Source organism: Dryobates pubescens, chromosome 4 (genome assembly GCF_014839835.1).
Source record: "Dryobates pubescens isolate bDryPub1 chromosome 4, bDryPub1.pri, whole genome shotgun sequence".
In the NCBI taxonomy this organism is placed as follows: Eukaryota; Metazoa; Chordata; class Aves; order Piciformes; family Picidae; genus Dryobates; species Dryobates pubescens.
The window spans coordinates 13,204,044-13,222,089 of NC_071615.1; the positions used below are offsets into that span (position 1 = coordinate 13,204,044).

The following is an 18,046-nucleotide window of genomic DNA, read 5'->3' on the forward strand; positions in this document are numbered from 1 at the left end:
GCTTCTGGTCAGAAAAGTTATAAGAAAAGGGAAGAACACATTAAGTCTTATCTGTTAGGGGGAAAAGGAAAGCAGCATGCAAGTTGCACAATATAATTTCCTGCATTCAGATCTTAAAAGTGCTTCCTAGATGCTGTGGTTACACTTTCTTTTCCCCATGAAGAACACACGTACCTAACATCCGTGCATTTCTAATATGCTGTTAGCCATAGGAGCAAAATAACAGAAGAGACCAGACAGCAATGTGCTCAGAAACACTGACCTGGGGTCTAGTCCCTCTCAAGAATGAATGAGGAGAAAGTCAACATATGTATTCTGTTCTGCTAAATATAACAAGGCTGCATGTTTAAGACTTAAAATCAAGGTACATAGTATACAGAACAGAATTAACCAGGTTGGAAAAGACCTTCGAGATCATCAAGTCCAACCTATCACCCAACACCATCTAATCAACTAAACCATGGCACCAAGTGCCTCATCCAGTCTCTTCTTAAACACTTCCAGTGATGGTAACTCCACCACCTCCCTGGGCAGCCCATTCCAATGGCCAATCACTCTCTCTGTATAGAACTTCTTCCTAACGTCCAGCCTAAACTTCCCCTGGTGCAACTTGAGACTGCGTCCTCTTGTTCTGGTGCTGGCTGCCTGGGAAAAGAGACTAGCCCCCACCTGGCCACAACCACCCTTCAGGTAGTTGTAGACAGCAATAAGGTCTCCTCTGAGCCTCCTCTCCTCCAGGCTAAGCAACCCCAGCTCCCTCAGCCTCTCCTCATAGGGCTTGTGATCCAAACTCCTCGACACCTTTGTTGCCCTCCTCTGGACATGTTCCAGCAACTCAACATCTTTCCTAAACTGAGGGGCCCAGAACTGGACACAGTACGCAAGGTGTGGACCAACCAGTGCTGAGTACAGGGGCACAATGACTTCCCTGCTTCTGCTGACCACACTATTCCTGAAATAGGCCAGGATGCCATTGGCCTTCTTGGCCACCTGGGCACACTGCTGGCTCATGGTCAGCCTACTATCAACCAGTACCGCCAGATCCCTTTTGGCCTGGCCACTCTCCAGCCACTTTGACCCCAGCCTGTAGCACTGCATGGTGGTGTTGTTTATCTAAGTTAATTATACAGTGTGAGGCACTGCTAATTCATACTTTAAAACTGTATTTCACCCATATTTTCAATTATGGTTTAGCTTGTGCAATGTGTGCTGGCAAAGCAGTAGCAGTAACAACTTTTACGGGAAGAAGAAAGTAGGTTAAACAAGAAACATGAAATTTGCAGAACTGGCCCACATCCGAATTATGCAGGAAAGCAGATCTCACAGGAAGTAAGGTAAACCTTAGTCTGATGGCTGCTAACAAGTTTAGATAGATTCTGTTGGCTACACATAGTCAGTATTTCTTCTGCTGCCACCCAAAGCCAGAAATACAGGGAAAAAAGTACAGGAAAAAAAAGTATATCTATACTTCAAGGTTGAGAACCTCTTCCATGGAAGCTGGGCAGTCAGTACTGCTCTGTGATGTTCAGCAGAACTCCCTGATTAGGTTATGGCCAATTCATAAGCTCTCACATCACTTAGATCTGGTGGTGATTTTTTCCCCCACAAATTGATTTCCAGAAAAAATTACCATTTGTTGACATCATGACAACTCCCACTGCTCTTCTGCCCTAACTCTAGATATGTTGCATTTATACACAGTAACTCTTCTCAGGTTTTATTTTGCTTTCTCATTTGGTCTCCTATAATGAGGACACATGGTCCTGCTTCTGGTAATCTCAGTCTATACTCCCAACACCACATTCCATTTTAATTCACTACATTTCTCTACTAACCCCAGAAGAAACCTTCTGAAATAGCTTCCCTGATTCAACAGTTTGTCTTTGCAATGGAACACCACAGTAATGACTTTGCAAAGATCCTGATACACCTTATGGTCTGAAAAACTGCCCCTAAAATGGCTAACAACGCTCAAAAATCATCTTTCTGCTTTGAGAAATGCTACCAGAGAGCAACAAGAAACTGCATCACCTTTACTCAAGATGTCTGTGCTTCCATTACCAGCACTTGACTCACTGCACTGAATTGTGGATCGGTAGAAAATACCACACAATATATGCAGTAGCTCTTCATACTCAACTGAGAGCACTTGATAGCTTACCTCACTGTAAAGAGGGCATGGAGCTCTTCTGCTGAATCACAGAATGTTAGGGGTTGGAAAGGATCTCAAAGTATCATCTAGTTCAACCTCCGTGCCCAACCAGGGCCTCCTCACTGATCTTTCTGCAAATAACCAGCCTCCTCCACCAGAAGGCTTTCAGCATTAGAGGTTTCCACCTTCAAGTTTTAATTGAAGGATATGGCTGAATTTACTAAAAACCATGGAAGCTTTTCAACCAAAATTGCCATTACTCTTCTTCCCTGGTAATAAAGATCCACATCTAGCAGTTTTGCCCCAGAAACCCAGTATCCTTCCAATTTATTACCAGATATGACACAACTCCCAATTTACGTGCCACAAGGACACACCATTAAGAACAGTTACAAGCAACAATCTAAGTATTATTATTACAAACACATGAGAGCAGTTGTTTATAGGAAACACTTAATACTCCTAACATTAGTGCAAGCACACAAACATACGTTACAGATCTTTCACAACTCTGTACAGTAACTTGGACAGGAAAAGAAAATCTCAGTTCTGCAACAACTGATGCCCCACCCTCTTGCCACAAATTTCCTTGTAATAATGCTGTTTCTGCACAAGTAACACACAAGACACTCAGCATGCAGCTGGCAGAAGGTCAGATGTTTGCTAGCACAAGAAGGAGATTGCTTTATCTCAGTCAGTTCTACCATTCCACCAGAATTTTTTCTAAAGAAAATTAGATTCTAAATATCAAGGTCAACAGTACCAAATACCAGAACTCAGAAGCTACTGGCTAAGACCAGTCCACACAGCTTGCAGTGCACAATAGGAAGAATCTGGAAAAGTTGACTTGTATGATGCAAGAGTTGAAGCACATGTCCTTGAAATTCTCAGAGCCACTACTGGGAGAGCCTATCTGCTGCATGTTATAAATTAAACATTCAGTCAGTTACACTTTGCTGACCAGTCAAGAAACTAGGGGACACGTTCAATCTTCAGACACAACTACAGTTCAGTCAGAAGGCTTGTAATCAAAGTAAGACCACAGACCTTTATTACCATACCCAAACAGGCCTTTAAAAAGTTACAAGCAGCATTTCTCAAAACTGTGAAACCCAAAACAAAAGGGAAAAAGTAGTAATTAATTAAATACTCAAAAAAAAAAAAAAACAGTAGCAAGAGCATCTTGAAATATCTACACAGGATAAATCTGAACATTCAAGGGCAATCACAAAGTGATAGCACTCCCATCTATTTTTAGCTGGTCTATATTCTCCTAGGCACACTTCTACTGCTAAAACATTGAGAATATTCAGACAAAAACCTTTATTTCCTTCTATATCCAAAGAATTTAGCATAAGGCCAGGTGTTTTCACAAATAATTTCACAGGACAGTTGTGACGATTCAGCTCTATTCCACTACCAAAGACCTGGTAACACAGAAACTGAACACAAGACTGGATTGCAAAAGCATCCCATCAAAATGGTGGAAAGCTTTGCAGTGTCTGATTCCTACAGAAGCAGTCAAGTATTCTAATTTGTGTCCTACCCACTCTTGCATTGCCACCTATGATACATATGGATGCCAAGCACTTAATGTTCTAAGTTGCATGGAGTGTTTCTTTGCTATCAAATACAACAACAAAAGCCAGAATCTCCTCTTGCTGTTCTTCTCTCCTAAACACAATGACCTTAGCTTACCAATTTCTACACACATTATTTTGATTTTTAAGTATTTTCTTTGCCTTCCCCACAAAATTGAAAAATTAAAGATTAGTTGGCCACTTACTGAGTTTCTCTGGATATCTTGCTCAACTTTAGAAGAAAACACCGAGAGGTCACCATTAAGTATAACCTCAGCCAAGGAGTTCACCAAAGGGGCATAATGTATAATTAGAAAAACCTATTAAAAGAAGGGTGGAAAGAAATATTAGACATATCACAGAATACATACTGCTTCACAGTTTCAGTAACTGAACATACTTCTTTGACCTTGTTAAACTGGCATTTTGAGTTTACATATGCAGTAAGTACAACTGGTAACACTGATAGTTCATGAAATCAACTCCAAACCAGGAGAACATAATCCACTCTATAGGTATTTGATGTTTATATTACCCAGTTTTAATATTCTTCATACTCTTCCCTCCTCCTGAGAAATGCAAATTCTTTCTCCTCATTAGCTTTCAGACAAAAGTCATGTGATATTCTAGCAAGAAAGACAAATTAAAACTGCTCCAGAAAATTGTTTTGCCTTTTTTTTTTTTTTTCTCCTCTTTTGGTGTTTTTTTTTTTCCCGAGAAGCTACACAAACTTGTTAGGGTACAGAGCATCCACTGACCTTCTGGTATGCCAACAACTGGCAGGAGTCCAGTAAGCTCTGTGTTGTGACACAATTACTTTGCAGTGATTCATGAGTAAATGTCATTCAAGAGGCTGAACTGGATCAGAAGCAGCTTTTCTGCTTACGAAATTTCAATGAATTAAGTCTAGCTACAAAACAGCTTCATCACACAACAACAAAGACCATACTGCCTATGATACTGAAGCACTTATCCAGAAGTGCTCTGGTTCTTTAAGAGAGTTTTTTGTTTACTCTGTTTTGAGGCAATGCTTACAAGGTTCAGCCAGCAAACAATCAGGTCCTGCTGCAATATCTTTATCTCAACTTATATCCATTCTCTTCACAAAAATATCAAAGCTGGATCCCCAATATGTGGCTCTAGCTGAAAAATCCCTAGACAGTTTCTAAATTAGTAAACCTAATAATTGTTTTGACAATGTTTATCTAAATATGATCTCCATGGATTTTCTGATTTAAGTCTAAACCATTCCAGACTTTCAAAAGTGATGTGAATAAGCACATTAGTATACAGTGGTGACCTGTGTAAAACATTGGGAAGTTGCAACACTTCAAAAATACTTTGAACAGCCCCAAAAATCACAGCTGCACACAAGCATGGTTTGGCATAATTATGTGCTCACTTTGAGAACAGTGAATGAAAACCCATAGCAGAAATTTTCATCTGCTAGTATGAAGTCTCTCAAGCCCTTGTCTCTAATACACAAGTAATGCCTGAAGTGAGTGCCTGGTGTCAAAAGCAGTTAAGAGCATTTTTAAGGTAGTCAGCATACAAATTTTCAGATTCCATTCCCAAGACAGACACTAGGTTAAAAAGAAGTGGAAAGGTACATTTCTGCCAGTGAGAGGAAAATTAGCTTGATTTCCTACATCACATGCTATTCTGACAAACAAAATTCGTTCCCAGTTCTCTACAATTAGGTTAAAAGTTCCATTTTCTTTATTTAAAGCAACAAAGAACACAGATGCAAAGCTTGATGTGATACCCAGCCAATGCTTCCGCTGAAATCCAAGAGGTTAAGAGAGGTCAACATATGCAATTCTCTTTAATGGCTTTGCCAAAACACGACAAGAATACAGTAATTTATAATTCATAACACTGCTGCAAAACGCTTTCTGAAATAGGACAACATACTTCAAATACTTACTTGAGAAAGAAGATAAAGAGAAACTTGGAGACTTATTTTGGGACGCTCTCCACCCTACAGAAAAAAAAGTTGTAAAAAATGTTGATTTTTTAAAAATAAAAAATTAAAGCATTGATACTGTTTAATATAGTATTTAAAACCTAACTTTTAATGTACTGTTCTACATCCTTCTACAAAGTGTTCAGAAAGCATCATGCTATTTAACATTCACTTCTTATAAACTATTTCAAATGAAGACTGAGTAAGCATATCCCCTACTCATCATGATGCTCATCAGTTACTGTCTTTTATGGTAACTTGGGTAACTTAAATTTAATAGCTGAGTGTCTGAGAAAGATGTTGGTTTTCACTATCTTGCTATTCCTTCAAAAAGTACTTCCCAGTTAACATTCCTTCAAGTCTCCTCTAAACACTGTCTGTTCAGAAACAGTATTACCCACATAAAAACATGCTCTTGATAGACATTTTTCTAAATCAAGTAAATTACATTGGATTAAAATATTTGAAGCATAAATTGTGCACACAATGCTCAATTTATATACTGGTAATTAAAATATTTCTAAAAATAAATTAGTGATACTTTAAAAACCATCAGCAAATCAATTCCTCAGTTATCTCAAGAGGTAAAAATAGCCCAATTTTACGACTGCAAATATCTCTGACCTCATGATAATAGACACACACCTGCCTGAAAACAGGAGGACAAGTAGATTTTTGTACATGCATGAATGGGAAGAGATAGAAGAGCTGAAGCAAAGAAAAAAGTCAGGAAGTCTGCTTCTCAATGGTAAGACAAGAAGCTGATTGTTATTCAATCTTCAGTGCACACATAATACACTGAATGCATTAACTTGCAAGAAACCTGACCTTTGGTTAATGAAAGAAATTCACAGAGCACTGTGTTTCTTCACAGCAAACACTACTACAGAAGATTAAAAAGGGGAAAGGGAGAAGGGGAAAATAAAAAGGGAAAAAAAAGAATAAAGGGGAAAAGATAACCAAAACAGAAACAAACTGCACAGTGAATTATTTTTTTACAGTAAATACAGGAACCTGTAGAGTTTTAAAAGTACAGTTCCTATTTGATTAAAAAACAGCTTTCCACCGAATTTAAAGTAATTTCAACAACAAATTCAAAATTCAAACACCCCTTATCTGCAAATAAAAGAATCAAGTAATAAAAAAAAAATATATATAAAAGAATCAACCTGTTTTTTCCCTTGTTCACCTGTTCTACCTGGAGTGGATTTTTTTTTTAAGCCATGGAAAATCCATGTGTATACCAAGAAAAGGTATTTTAATCTGCTTTTGCCAGGAGACAAGTTACCATATCAGAAAACATAATCACATATCCCCCAGTGTCCCATTACTGCTAGCATTTAACAACCATGTCATCCAAACAGTGTGTGCTTGTTGAGTACAGTTTCATCCATTCTGCTGTTAAATTCAGCCTCAGGATACTTTCCTTACAGTCACCTTAATTAAGCTGTTGCATGTAAAACAGATGCAGATACTGATGGTATTAATCTCACTACAGAATCCACCTGCTACACAAATCATTATGCATAGTGAAATAAGTAACACCTTCAAGACTTTATTATTTGCAGGTATTATCTTACCTTATCTTGATTTACTAACGAATACACGTAGAGGGGAAGGAAGAGCCTATTAAGTAGGTGGTCTGTCAGCACATCATTTAAAAATTCACAATTAATGATAAGGATATCATTAAGATAATGTAAATGATCAAGATGTTCTGCTACCAGATCACTCAGTTTGCCTCTATTTCTGTGCCTGAAAGAGAGAGCAGAAAGTCTCAGATTAAATGAATTCTCAAAGCCTTGAAAACTGAAGGCAAGGATTAAAGATCATCCCTTCTGCAGATTAGCCGTCTAAAGGCGTTTTCAGCAGTCAACCAATACAGCTAGCCAACAGTATTCAGGCTTGTACCTGCCCTAGGATGCACATGGCAAGTTGGTTTTTTGCCCCCCCCAATACTTTGTGTGTCTTTCAGATACTTACTAAATTTAACATAATGAAAACAAAGATGAAGAAAAGGCATGTTGCCAAACACCAATTGTACAGATATTAGCCAGTGCTGTTTGCCCTGTCTGTGCTCTTATTAATTCAAAGAATCCCTAAAAGGCCTTGCAAGAATGAAAAGCAAGAACAGGTATTCAGAAACTAAATTAACTGGAATGCTAAAACCAAAATAAGTAGAGCATCAACATCTGGGAAAATTGTTTCCATTCAACACTCAGCAGTTTTAAGAGCTTACTCTTCATCAGTCTGCACGCAGTTATCCAGTTCTATCACGTGGCTTCCAATAAACCAAACGAGGTTGGAGAAATAAGGGACAGCAGTTTTATCTCTAATGTAATGCAGCATAGGTTGGTTGTCCACTGAAGAGAAATTGTTAAAAAGAACAATGAGCTGCAAATTTATTTAAATTCCTTGTTACAAAACACAAAGGATGTTCTGAATTTTGATAACATGCTAGCTTTTCATATGAGTATACACCTGACATGATCTTATGCATGAAATGAATTATCTAAAAAAGCATCACATCACTTTCTTTTTTTCCACTTGAATGAGCCCAATATTTACATAGGTCTGAAGGTAAATGTAGTGGAATTCAGATTATTTTTTTAGCACATTCTTCAATAAGAAAGAAGAGAAAAAAAGCGCAAGAATAAAGCAGTAATGCTGAGAGCCAAGCTAGTTAGACTTACATGACACTGCATTAAGGAACACAGGAATCATCAGTGAAGGAAGGGCAAAAGAAACAGACAACAGTTAACAGGATTAGGAACCGGGATAGTGACATCCTCCAAATGGGTTTAAAAAGCTAAAGCACAAAGCATCTAAACTAAAAGATACAGGGTAGGTGTTAGATCAGAACATATGCAAACAGATAGTCAGAAAATTATGAAACCTGAACATCAGAGCTGTGATTTTTCAACTCTAGCCTTTATAAAAGACTTTTTAAAAAGACTGGTCAAGTACTTTTTTTAACATTAAAATACTTAGTTACGTAAATATATAACAAATAGGAGATGAAGCCTGCACTTTGCTCTTTTTTATGAGCTCTTATTTATCCTTGATGCAGAAAACAGGTATCAGGTGCCCATTCTCAACATACAAAAGACAGACATTTTGCCCCTTGCAGTCAACGCTATGAAGAACCCACCCTGTTATGCAGGCTACCCAGTTATGGGCAATCCAACTGTTCATTGTTTAAAAATGATTTTACATTCGTCTATGATGAAGACTGCCACTAAGTCACTTCTCTTTAAAGAGAGTAAACTGTAGAAATCCAAAATATTATTTAATTTAAAATGGACTAATGAATAAGAAGTCTTGCATGAACATTTTCCATAATACATACTACCTTACAGCAGGCCGATTTCAGAGGCAGGCATTCTGAATATGCACCATTTCTTCTACAGAGATCACCGTTACAATTTTCAGTCTATTACGTATTTCATAGACAGCAAGAAAAAATTAGGGGGAAGTGACTTTGGGGTTTGGACTAGACAATACCCAAACCCATTTTTCAAAGTAGCATTAACTTCAAAGTTGAATCAAGCTGCTAAGGGCCATATTGAATTTTGAAGATCTCACACTACACAGATGTCTCAGTTTCTCTGGAAAATCTGTTGCAATGCTTAACTATTCTCACAGCAAAGTTCCGGGGTTTTTTCCCTTATGTGCTGCTGGAATGTCCAGATGGGAATTTGTGACTGCAGCCTTCTGGCCTCCAATGGGCACCTCTAGGAATGGTCTAGCTCTTCTTTTAACTGGAGTGATTGCAACACGTAGGAGCTCTATGATCATATTCTAATGCACTTCAAATCCAAAAGGAAGTGATGCAGCCAGGAAGGTTACTGCTTCATACATCATAAAGTTCAAGTTCATCAGTAAAAAATACTTTATATTCTTAAACACTTTGGGTTGGGTTTTTTTTTGTTTGTTGTTTTGTGGTGTGGGGTTTGTTTCATAAATACAGACACATTCTGATCTGTGTTGAAAGGCAAGCTGAAGTTTCTTGCACACGCTTGATACTGGTTTGGGTTTTTAAACACAGCTTCACCTGTGAGGAAACAATACTATTGACAAATAAACACTGTAGGCTTGGGGGTCTGTTCATAAAACCCAAAACGCATATCTGAAGCATGGCAATATGCTAAGCTTTTCAATCTCTAAACCAGTCAGAAAATCATCAGATGTAAATAATGAAATTAAACTACAATGAAACAAGCACTGTGGACATGTGCCTTTTTTAATACATAAAAAGCATACCTTTGTAGACATTTAAAGTTATAGTCCTAACAGCAATCCTGACCATGCTTTCTGGGTGGTTAAAAAATTTAATAGCTTCGGTGTACAAAGCGAAGTCATTAGTGTGCTGTAACAAGAGGAAAGAAAGTAATTACAACAGAATATTTGTTGGGATTCTGTACGAAAAACGTTCTCCATGTATTACTGGTATTTACATCTTAGATAACTGAAATTATTTTACAATGCACAGTCGGCTGTATTTGTAGCTCTGCATTAAAATAAACTTGCTTTAAGCGTCAGAGCTTTCCATGTTAGCACCGCACATATTCAGTTCTTTAATGCCCTCTTCTGGCAGAAATTGGAATGGACCAAGGAAAACTCCAATTTAACTCTGGCTTTTGATTACTCAGGCTTTTTAGACTTTGACTAAGCCTCTTAGAAACAAGTGATGCAACGGAAAAGATCCTGCTTATATAAACCACATGAAAACAAGCCATAAACAAGTTGAATTCTCAGAAAAGAAGACTTCATAACTACTGAAAGAGTCCAATGTATCACTTAACTTCATGGTCGTATGAAGTCAAAGATCTTTCTCATACTTTGGCAGAGATCACCACAAAGGAATTCTCAATCACTGGCATTAACATTATAAAAATAAATGCAGGACATGCTGAGACAAGAGACTAAATGAAATACATGTCAAATTGCTATCATTCTAGTTAAAGTCCTCTGATACTGCAACCTTTCTTCACTTACCTCATTATAAAAGAAATGTACAGTATGATTGTTGAGCTTCAGGGAAAGAGTTTTCAAAAATGATATATAATATGCCATGATCTCCTCATCAGAAAAGTCAAATTTGTGGACAATTATAGAATTTACATAGTTATTAGAGAGCAGGTAGTCTGAAAAATAAGACACATCACAGAGGTTAACAAAAATTATTATGCTAACTAGCTGTATTTAAAGCTAGCAATAAACTACCTCATGCTTGAAGATCCAAAGTTTTAGCCAAACAACTTAAGTGATGGCTTCAAGCAGTAACATAAGGGAATTGTTCCCTATAAAGGTCTCTGCTCAAAAGGGCAAGACAACTGAGAACATACTTTCGTTTCCCTCAATTTATGGGGGCTTTGCAACTAACACAAACAAACTCTCTTTCCTCCAAAAGTTATAAACACTCAAAGGATTGTATAAGAACTTACTCTTCATGATAGCTGTGGAGTACTTTAACTATTAATTGTCTGTTGTCTTTATGTGTTTCTAAAATCCTTGAAGTAAACCCAAGTGACTGCATGCCAGCCCCAGTGATGTCAGAATGGTTTCAGTACAAATTGCACAACAGAGTTCCACCACATACCTGTAGCAGCAAGGTGAACGTTTCAGACCACAATTTGTGGACTTATAAAAACCTTTGAAACACATTAAATCAGTGTTTTAGTAGTATCACATAACTGAAAATTTAGATTAACAGGTATTTGCAGTAATTTTCATTTTAAAAGACTGATAGACATTCATATAGTTCTTCTGTGAAGAAGAATTGAAATAATTCAATCCAATTGTGACAGCTGAAGCCCTAGCAGTTTAAAAGCATGGCCTTACACAGTGATGTCTCATGACTGATGTTCTCAAAAAGGATGTTCAAAGTTTGCAGAAGCTGTACACACACGTAACGCCCAGACTTCTGACGCAAGATGTTCAAGAAGAAAACAAACATATTCTTCTCCAAGAAAAAGCTGTAATAAAACAGAGGTGTAATTAAGTCACTTACTGTAATTAACACAAATATAATTTTATGAGGAGCAGGGACTATACTAGGCAAGTTTGGCAAACAGTACATTTTACATTTATGAAGAATGCTTTTGGAAAGTTTTATCTGTATCACAGAAGAATACCCTCCAAATACTAACCTCCCTTAAATACTAACAACCTCCCTTAAATACTAACAAAGGCACTTAAACATTTAAGTGCAGAAAAGGGATGTCCAGAAATCGGGGCCTTTGTTATTTTTAGTATATTCAATTTATCAGGCCCCTTCCCTGCCTTGCAATCATAATTTTGAAGGGAAGAGCCTCTGAATGAAGAATACATTTTGTTCACTTGTCCCTTTTAAGCTAACAGACTGTTTTGTCTTGGACACTGTAGACCTTATTTTTAATCCACTTTCATTATTATTTTTTCCACATTAGAAGCAAGCATTTCATGTTTTATTGCACAATTCAAACAGCAGTGAATGCTACCAATGTTTATAAATCAGATATCCATGCAATTTTAAAATAAACAGGACATCACAAGGTTTTTTTACATTAACTGTGGAAAAAAAATCATTCCTAAAATCTTCCCAAGCAGAGAAGACAGTAAGGAATGTGACACAGCTACAGTACAGATACAAACCATCAGAACAATTTTCTTAGTCCACATCATAACTCAATGATGTTGAAATTATGTTGTAGAAATAAAACTCACTCTCTAAATAAGTAATTAAAAAGATCACTTCAGCTTTACTTCTCTCTAAAACTGCCTTTATAAAAGAGCAAGTGCCTTGAAGCAAACAGCCATGCAATTGGCACTAAGTCAGATTTGCAATGGTGAATATCTGTTTTGAAGTTTTTCTATCACATTATTTTATAAGGATTAAAATAACATCTGGACACAATCCCTATATGTCATAGATAAACCAATTATCTGTAGTGTCACATAAATGGAACATTTAAAGTAATATGTTATTAATAGATGCAATGAATCAATCTGGGCCCTAAAATAGGTTGCGGTTTAAATCAAAAACTTCAGAGTAAAACAAAAGTGGTACATGAATGGGGTCTGAACTTGAAACACTTCTTTTGTTAAGAGAAGCAAGTTTCTTTGTATGACAAGAATATGATCCTGTTTACCTGTCTTCTATAGGACATAGCTTTCTACATACATTCATGAAACAGTCTTGGAAGAGTTAACCTTTTGAACTAGATCTCTATGCCACTCTAATTGCTCTTCAAAACCAAACCCAGAGTCAAAATTGCTTAGAAGTACTTACTCAAATACTGAGCTGTCATTCTGATCCCCCCATATAAGGATCTCTGTTATAGAACGAATAGTCTCTACCAGCAGGTTGCGGTTGTGATCTGTTACAGTTGTATTTTTAGTCAAAATGTGATACATGTACCTAAAACAAAACACAATGTCAAATAATAAGCCACCCTGTCAGCTGCACACGCGCTGTGTTTGTCCTTCATCACTGTAAAAATGTAGACATTGTCTAATCAGTGCACAATTTAAAAATCTCAACATTTCCTTGTAATACAGGTGCAGAAAGAAAAATAAATCATATCATGAAACAGTACTCATTTCCCAAACCCAGAATAGAAATGGCTCAGATTGAAGCTGTCCCAGAAAAGGTTAATTCATAGCCATCTCCTACAGGCAGAACTGCCTGGTCACGTGTCATACCATCAGAGAAGTCACTAAACAGCAACACAAAGAGCACCTGCAAATCCTCTTCAACTAATCCGGGGATCAGAGTTCTAGATTCCTTCTATGGGGACTGACAATGTGACAGCTCAGAGTGAAGACAGCTCAGTTTATGTCTGACCACCTGTGAGAACTCCCAGATCTTTCTAAAAGTATTCTTCCTGAGAGAGTTAAAGAGAGTAATTAATACTGCACTACTTCATATATAGATTATTGCACCTGTGAACATATTTTTCCCATTAATAAGTTGTAGTATGCAAACTTGGGAATGGACTTTACTCCAGCAGCAGAACTCTGGGAATGGGAAGCAACAGAAAGAACAATACACTATTACCTCACCTTGGGAGTCTATACAACACAAAGCATTACAGAAATTTTAATAGTCAGGAATACACTGACTCCAAATTAACATACTTAATATCATCATGACTGCAAAGTTCCTTGATTTGATAACACACTGATACACTTTGAGAAAACCTGGACTTCATTCTCGTGCTATTCCTTTATCTACTTGAATACTTGAGTACTGTGTCCAGTTCTGGGCCCCTCAGTTTAGGAAGGACATCGAGACACTTGAATGTGTCCAGAGAAGAGCAACAAGGCTGGTGAGAGGCCTTGAGCACAAGCCCTATGAGGAGAGGCTGAGGGAGCTGGGATTGTTTAGCCTGGAGAAGAGGAGGCTCGGGGTGACCTCATTGCTCTCTACAACTCCTGAAAGGTGGTTGTAGCCAGGAAGGGGTTGGTCTCTTCTCTCTAACAACCAGCACCAGAACGAGGGGACAGTCTCAAGCTGCACCAGGGGAAGTTTAGGCTCGAGGCGAGGAGAAAGTTCTTCACAGAGAGAGTCATTCATCATTGGAATGGGCTGCCCAGGGAGGTGGTGGAGTCACCATCCCTGGAGGTGTTCAAGAGGGGATTGGATGCAGCACTTGGTGCCATGGTCTAGAGATGAGGTCTGTGGTGACAGGTTGGACTCAATGATCTTTGAGGTCTCTTCCAACCTTGGTGATACTGTCTGTATATACTTGTTTCTCTCACCAGACATGCAACATATCATGAGAATATAAAGTATCATACAAACCCAGTATTTTCATGTTTAAATAAACCTAATAAACCTATCTTCAAATGCTGATTGTTAAGTCAAAATGCTAAATCCTCAAAGAGGAGGTTTTTGTCATCTCTGTCTCTCTGTATCTGAAGACTGGGTTCAAACAAACAAAAGCCTAGCAAAAACCCACACAGAGAAAGCAGCAATGCACCTGATGCCATCAAAATCAGTGGGAGATTTTGTCAGCAACTTAACAAGGCAAACAAAATTCTGCACATTTTTCTGGTAAGAGACTATGCTCAAAGGGACTACACATAGTAACTCATTAATATAGAATGCATGTATTAATGATTTTCCTACTTATTACTCACTGAAGTACACTAGGAAGTCAAAGCACTCTAACTTAAGAACGCCAGACTTAACCATAACAGATTTGCTCCTCCATGCTGCTTGTAACTATGTAATTATGTACTGTCCTCACAGAGGAATCTCAGGGACAGTACTTCAGGAAATGAATCAGCTGTGAAACAAGTCTTCAACCATACACATTTATGGACACTTCATCTGACCAAGCCATGAGAAATGTTCAACACACAACTCTAATGTTATAAATCCTTGTGTGTAGTCAGTATGCAATTAAAATACCAAGCACAGAGGCAACAATGGGAAACATACTTGAAGATAAGAACAGGGCTATGTAAAATATGTCTTACAGAAGTAGAAAAAAATATTAGCATCTAGAACTAAAGCAACTTAGCTACACTTCAGTAGGATCACCAGAGATATCAGGAATAGTTAAGACATAACCACTGAAATACTAGAAAAATGTATACATCCTCCTGATCCATTCCAATCCAAAGTCAAAGTTGGTAGACTGATGGGGGAAGATGACACAGCTATGCTGCTCTCATGGAGAGTTGAGCATGCACCTGTTAAGGTTAGACTACCCTCATCTGTGCAATACAATACATTTTTTTTTGTATGTTAACCATACTTCACAAAGTGAGGAGCAACAGAGGAAGAATACAATGACTACCACAGCCAGTGTCTGAGATAAGTGTAAGATACTCTGACCTACACAAGAACACCTGGTTTACAACCAAAGACAGGCCACAGGAGAAAGAACAATCTACCTCTTGTAAAATAGCATAATACACCTTTTATAGGCTAAGCTAGCCTACAATAGCAGGGTTGGTGTGTTCTACTCAACTCATTCATATGGACCACAACACGGATTTGAAAAGATGAGAATGCAGACAGAGCACAAGATGGTGAGCTAGTCAAGACTGTATCAGTCTTTACTTTTGGCATGTAGGTATAAACTGAAACTCATACAGTCTGGCTAAACAAACACTTACAATATGCATGTTCTAAACAGATGAAAGATCTTTGCTGTCCTTTATACCATGTTAGATTTCATAATTAATCACATACAGAAAAAAGCAAACAAACCAAAGCTTATACTTTAGTAGAGAAATATATACATCAATTCTCAGATAAGAAGTCAAGTGCAAGCCACAACACTTATAGCCTAATTTTCTTTTGCTACAAATCAAATAGGTTATCACTTTTTTTTTTCCCCCTCCTCTGTGGACCCAGGAGAACATTTTTCTGGCCTGAAAGATTCTAACATCTTAAAGTCTCCCTCTCACCAGCCTACTTTTTCTAAATTTAAACTGCTTCTTCGGATTTCATCATGCATTAGCATTCCTGTATAATATTCAAGTGTAGTATCAAAAGCAGGCAGATCTAAAGCTCGACTAGCACCGAGTAGTACCCAGTGACTACACCTGGTAGATTAAATAGAACATTCCTGTACTTGTATCTGAGCATGACTATTCCCCTTTTTCCTGCAATGCCAAATCATGTTGACTTACTAGTTTGACCTACCATGCTTCAACATTACTTTCTGCAGTGCTACTGCCTCATCAGCTTTGTATTTATGGACTTGTTTTCCCTGTCTCTGGTAAAAAATAATATATTTAAATTAGCCTGGCTGGTTTGGAACATTTTTCCAGCTTAGAGACAAGGGCCAGAACCCAGAAGTCCTCTTGATAAAGGGATTGCAAGATCCAAATCTTGTATAAGTGCACCCTCCTCATTACTCATGGACCCCACTCATGTCCTCTTTGTAATCTCACTAATTGTTGAAAGCTACCAGATGCTTATTTCTCAATGAGCTATGTATTCACAGTGGTTTCATTCAGAAAATACTTCACCCCTTAATGACCTCCTTTTCCTGTTCAGTAGGAAGAACAGCTGTACCAGTGGATCTCCTTTTTCTCAGAATATGGCGCAGAGAATTTAAAATTGGTTCATCCCTTGCCACCCTTCCAACCCTCCAGTGGCAGAGCCAGAAAAAACGATCTCACTTTCTGCAGTCAGCAGTAACACAAGGATATCAGACTCTGGAGGCTAACATTACAATTTTCAAGCTCAACAACTTTACTTCTGTGTCAGCGGCTGAGCCCTTTAACAAGGGTGCATGTCCTGGAGCTGCAAAACCACCATCCTGACTACCCCTCAAAAGCTCTGTTATGCTTACAGGCTAGGACCTGGTCCCTGCCTTAGTCACTAGCAGTACACAATCAAAGTTCTCCCTCAAGAGAAATGTCATCTTTCTTGCATTTATCACCCTTTACACTCTACTCCACTGAGTGTCTGTGATATCATACAATCAAGCAAACACGTACGTCAACCACCATGGAACTGTGTCTGCTCTGAAGGCATTTGGGGATGAAGAGGCAGGTGTCCCTGAGGAAGACACTCGCCCTCATCGCACAGAGCCTCCTTCACCGCTGGTGCACTGCTCCAGGAGCTTTCGACTGCGGAGAGCTGCGCCAGAGCACGCAGCCAAAGCCAGAGCGAGCGCCTGGGGAGCGTCACCTGCCAAGCTGCCTGTCTCCTCACCCCATCTCCTCAGGGAAGTCGCCGAGCCGCCCGGCCCCGCTTCACAGCCCTCTGCTGCGAAGGAAAACCCTGCCCCGAGCAGCTCTGCAGCGAGAGCCTGTCTGCCTAGTGCCTCCCGCGTTGACTCCTCCAAGTGTCCTCGCCATCAGGGAGAGCAGCACGGCTCCCGGCCACAGCCCCCAGCCCCGACTCTCCTTCCCCTCACAGTCTTCCTCGAGCCCGCGGCCGGCTCTGCGCTTACTTGAGGTGGTCCAAGGAGTGGATGCTGCGGGCGGCCTTCCCATGTCCACCGCCCACCCAGCTGCGAGAACGGCCGAACATGCTGGCAGCGAACGGTTTCCAGGGCCTGCGGGACTCTAGCGCTTCATATTCCTGCAGGGAAGACCAGGCGCGGGGTCGAGAGGCGCCCGGACGCGCACAGGACCGGGAAGCAACCCAGCAGCGGCGGCCCCGGCGCACACCAGAGCCCAGCGCATGCGCGGGCAGGGCACGATGGGAAGTGAAGCCTCTCACCCTCTCATCCTGAGGACTGCGAGTCCCAGCAGGCAACGCGGCGGGCGCTGTGCGCACACCTCAGGTTCCTGTCTCCGTTTGCTGGGGGATAGTCAGGTCCTGCTGGGGACGTCTATTCTCCCGAGACCCGCTGTGGAAAAGGCACCTGCCGCGGCCTGACACCCACCTGC

The 18,046-nt window shown here is 39.3% G+C and overlaps 1 protein-coding gene across 3 annotated transcripts in view; it reads right to left on the bottom strand.

Moving 5' to 3' along the window:
* CLEC16A (C-type lectin domain containing 16A) overlaps positions 1-17,825 on the bottom strand; it is a 53,688-nt gene extending 35,863 nt beyond the window's left edge. For all 3 annotated transcript variants that reach the window (XM_054180615.1, XM_054180614.1, XM_054180616.1), the window contains exons 1-9: positions 17,605-17,825; positions 12,972-13,100; positions 11,543-11,676; positions 10,697-10,845; positions 9,962-10,067; positions 7,938-8,061; positions 7,279-7,453; positions 5,660-5,713; positions 3,939-4,052 (exon numbers count right to left, since the gene is read on the bottom strand). In XM_054180615.1, coding sequence (XP_054036590.1) covers positions 3,939-4,052; positions 5,660-5,713; positions 7,279-7,453; positions 7,938-8,061; positions 9,962-10,067; positions 10,697-10,845; positions 11,543-11,676; positions 12,972-13,100; positions 17,605-17,684 — 1,065 coding nt within the window. In that variant the 5' untranslated portion in view covers positions 17,685-17,825. The remainder of the gene's footprint in view (positions 1-3,938; positions 4,053-5,659; positions 5,714-7,278; positions 7,454-7,937; positions 8,062-9,961; positions 10,068-10,696; positions 10,846-11,542; positions 11,677-12,971; positions 13,101-17,604) is intronic.
* Between the last annotated feature and the right edge of the window lie 221 nt (positions 17,826-18,046).